Genomic DNA, 3,606 nt, shown 5'->3' with positions numbered 1-3,606 from the left:
GGTGCCGCCGCCTCGCCTGCCTGCGCTCTCCTTCTCCGCCGGGCGGCGCCTCGCCCTCAACGCTTCCCCCGCCCCTTTCTACTTCCGGCCACTTCCTATTGGCGGAACGGACGGAGCGGTGAGCAGCGATTGGCTGAGCCGCCGCGACGTCTGACGCTCTTTCGGGCAGCGTGACGCAGCTCTTGGGAATTTGAAGAGCGGAGTGGGCGGGACTTCCGCCTATGTGACTTCCGGCTACGGGGCTTCCGCCGTTAGCAGGGGCCCAGAAGCAGCAGGAGGTCGAGTTGTGCGCGTCCCGGTGCCGGGTCAGCCGGTTCTGTTGGGGCAGGGTTGTACGGTGTTGGTTTTTTTTAGCTATTAATTATTTCCTCCCCCTATTACAATGCTAGTAGTCACTCAGATTCTTTTTCCAATTTAATAATTGGAAATGATTTAATATCGGAAATTATTTCTTAATAAAAAAGAATCTTTATTAAAGTCTTTTAACAGCAGGCATATGCACACCACAGACATTTTAACATCAGAATTCCTACAGGTGTCACCACTGACACCAAGCTCCTGTTCTTAACACATCTCACGTGTAACAGAAGGGAAAATACAACTCACCCACGCAAACATCACGCCCTGCCCTTCCACCCTGCCAGAATCATCACGGAGTTGTTCCATAGCTCTGAGCTCAGCCTGTGAGCAGGTCTGCCCTGCATTACGAGTTCCTGCTCACGACACCCATCTGCAGGTGCTGGATGTTAATAGTGGTGCACGATACGTGAAAATATCCCCTCTGGCTCCTTCCCGTCTCCCAGGGCGGCGAGGATACCTTCTTGTCTCCTTCTCTGGGCTAAGGCAGCGAGGGACTTGAATGTCTTTGGCTCATAAATGGCCAAATCAGCAATCATTTTCCTATTCAGCTCCACCTGGGTCTAAGTATAAGATGAATTGTTGGTCAAGTACTGTAATTTTTAGGAATAGCAACAACACTGCAATGCCTAGTAATTATCTGAGGTTTTAAGGCAAATTACCATTTTTTTCCTACACTACAATTTTGGCACAACTAGAGAACTGTCAGACATGATTACTCAGTCATGGGTGTCTCCTTAAGCCATTAATTTCTGTACTGACTTTCTCAAAAGTCTTTCCAATACAAACTAAGAAACAAAGAACAAATCTCACGTTCTAAACTGAAGACCTGTATGTTTGCTTCTTCTGAATCTTTTCACAGAGAACCTTAGAAAAATATCCTTCACTGAGAAGCAACGATGTCTACCAGACTAAAAGGAGACTGAGAGAAACAGGATTAGGGCAGAATTTAGTGCCTCAAGTGAGTACAACTTTCATAAGCACGGCTCGTTTCATTGCTAGGAAGGAGAACAGTGCTGGAAGAAGTTCAGTCTGACAGAGGGAGCTTTTCCACTCATGCTCTAAGCTGGTGTTGCCTGCTCAGGTTCCCATTTGGACATCCCCAGCCTTTCTCTTCAACAACTGGCAAGTGGCAGCTGCACACTGAGTTTCTTGCTGTTGCAGCCAGCAACCTTTTGATTTGTTTTGTCAAACTACATCTACATTACTCAAGCACCATCCTTACCTTAAACAGATTGCTTATGAAAGCTGAGTATTTCAAACCATGTTCAAGAGAAGCTGCTTCGATCCTAGTGATCCAGAGCTGAAAGTATGAAAATTAACATATTGGGTGATAAAATATTATACAAGTAAACATTTTGTGATGTTGATCTGCTCAGATCTAGTAAATCTAACATATTCAGACCTTCATTTTTCTCAGTGCAACATACATCTCCATGAATGTGAGCTTTTTCAGATCCCAGAGGGGCTATTACCTTAAATTCACAGCATTTTTCATGTTGGTAACACATTCTGAGAGACAATTCCCCCCAGAGAAAAGTGGCTCTATCAGTTCTGTGCTTTTCCTGTTACAATGTTTACAGATAACAGTTTGCTATTTACCGCTCTTAGGAACCTTTTCTTCTGTTTTCTGGCCTGTGTTGACTTCACAAAAGCTCTCCTAACATTTCGTACAGCCAACTTATAGCAGCGGTTCTTCCTTCCACGAAAATGCTGAAATAAAAACAAGATATTCTTGTTAACTTTAAAGCTATTAAATCCTTCTGTAATGCTAATATATGCTTGTCTGCACTTCATACCCCTTCATAACAAGCTTTACAAGACACAACCATCAGCTAAGCCTGGAGCTGGCATATACTGAAAATATTCTTTCATCATTTTACAACTGAAAACTGAAAATTTGGTTCAGGATGAAACCTTTCTGTCCAGCAGGAGGGAGAGAAAAGCCGACATCACTTTAGGCTGTGGTTCCAGGTGGAGGGCAACTGGTGCTTTTGAACAACCTCTAAATCTTTATCGTTTATCCCCATTCCTGAGCTGCCCTCTCAGTTTTGTCCACAGGAATAGGACAAGACCCTCTGCTAGCACTGTCACCCCTGCATCATGACAGGTCATTGCTGTATGGTCAGTGGAATAACTGTCATCCGAAATAACTCGCGCTGCTGCTGCCATCACTTAATTGAAAATTTCCCAGCTCAGTTCTGCAGCAAGCTGTACCTCTCGCCAAGATGCCAGCCTGCCATTGGAAAAGGCTCTTCCCCAGCCGAAGCACAGCAGTCAGAACTTCAGTTCAAACCCCCAGATCAGCCCTTGCAGGCTGCTTCTCCCGTGCTGCTCACCCCTCCGGCACAGAACGCCCTGCTCCTCACGCGTGCTGAAGCAGCCCCAGGCCTCCAGCGCTATTCATACACCAGAGCCACGCAAAACGCCAATTCTTTTTTTTCAGCCACCTCCATGGATCCACGGAGAAGAGCACCCGGGCCGGGCCGCACTCACCCGGGCATACTTGAGCACCTCCTGCACCCTCCAGAAGCGATCGGTCAGGCGGCTGCGCAGCCACAGCGGTACGCTCAGCAGCACCATCTCCCTGCCGAGGGCACGGCAACGCCGCGCCGCACCGCCCCGGCTTCCGGGGCGGGCACTAAGGGGGGACGGCCCTGGTCCTTCCGCCTGCTGTAGACTCCTCTGGGCCGCTTTTGGCCGGGCCGGGTCGGGTCGGGTCGGTCGGACCGCGACCGAACCGGGCCAGGACGGCACCGGACCAAAGTAGGCCTCGCCGGACCAAAGTAGGCCTTGCCGAACCGGGCTAGGCCGCACCGGACCAAAGTAGGCCTCGCCGGACCGGGCTAGGCTGCACCGGACCAAAGTAGGCCGCACCAGACCAAACTAGGCCGCGCCAAATCGAGCTAGGCCGCACCAGACCAAACTAGGCCGCGCCAGACCAAAGTAGGCCTCTCCGAACCGGGCTAGGCTGTGCCAGACCAAACTAGGCCGCACTAGACCAGGCTAGGCCGAGCTAGGTGGCATTAGACCAAACTAGGCCGCAGCAGGCCCAGCCGCACTGTGTGTCCCAGTCCCTGCTGCCCCTCTGGATAATGAGGACGTGGAGCTGCGTGGCGGTTCCTCTTCACTGCTGCTATGTCACCGTGCACATTTAATGATGGATTTTAGGGTTTCAGCCCCAGCTGGCTTCATCTTGACCTGCTCTTCTCTTAAAGATTGGGATATCGCTGGGTGTGTCTGTTGCAT

At 50.0% G+C, this 3,606-nt stretch overlaps 1 protein-coding gene across 1 annotated transcript; it reads right to left on the bottom strand.

The window, feature by feature from the left end:
• Positions 1-448: 448 nt before the first annotated feature.
• On the bottom strand, positions 449-3,003 carry MRPL20 (mitochondrial ribosomal protein L20). The gene is made up of 4 exons (XM_010722807.3): positions 2,854-3,003; positions 1,960-2,070; positions 1,583-1,660; positions 449-920 (listed from the first exon to the last, which is right to left on the bottom strand). Exons 1-4 carry the CDS (start codon positions 2,938-2,940, stop codon positions 747-749), a joined length of 450 nt encoding a protein of 149 aa, XP_010721109.1. The 5' UTR covers positions 2,941-3,003; the 3' UTR covers positions 449-746.
• Between the last annotated feature and the right edge of the window lie 603 nt (positions 3,004-3,606).

The sequence above is a fragment of the Meleagris gallopavo genome, chromosome 23, assembly GCF_000146605.3.
Source record: "Meleagris gallopavo isolate NT-WF06-2002-E0010 breed Aviagen turkey brand Nicholas breeding stock chromosome 23, Turkey_5.1, whole genome shotgun sequence".
Taxonomy (NCBI): Eukaryota; Metazoa; Chordata; class Aves; order Galliformes; family Phasianidae; genus Meleagris; species Meleagris gallopavo.
Note: the sequence above shows the minus strand (reverse complement) of the source record. Positions and strands in the feature narration are given on the sequence as shown.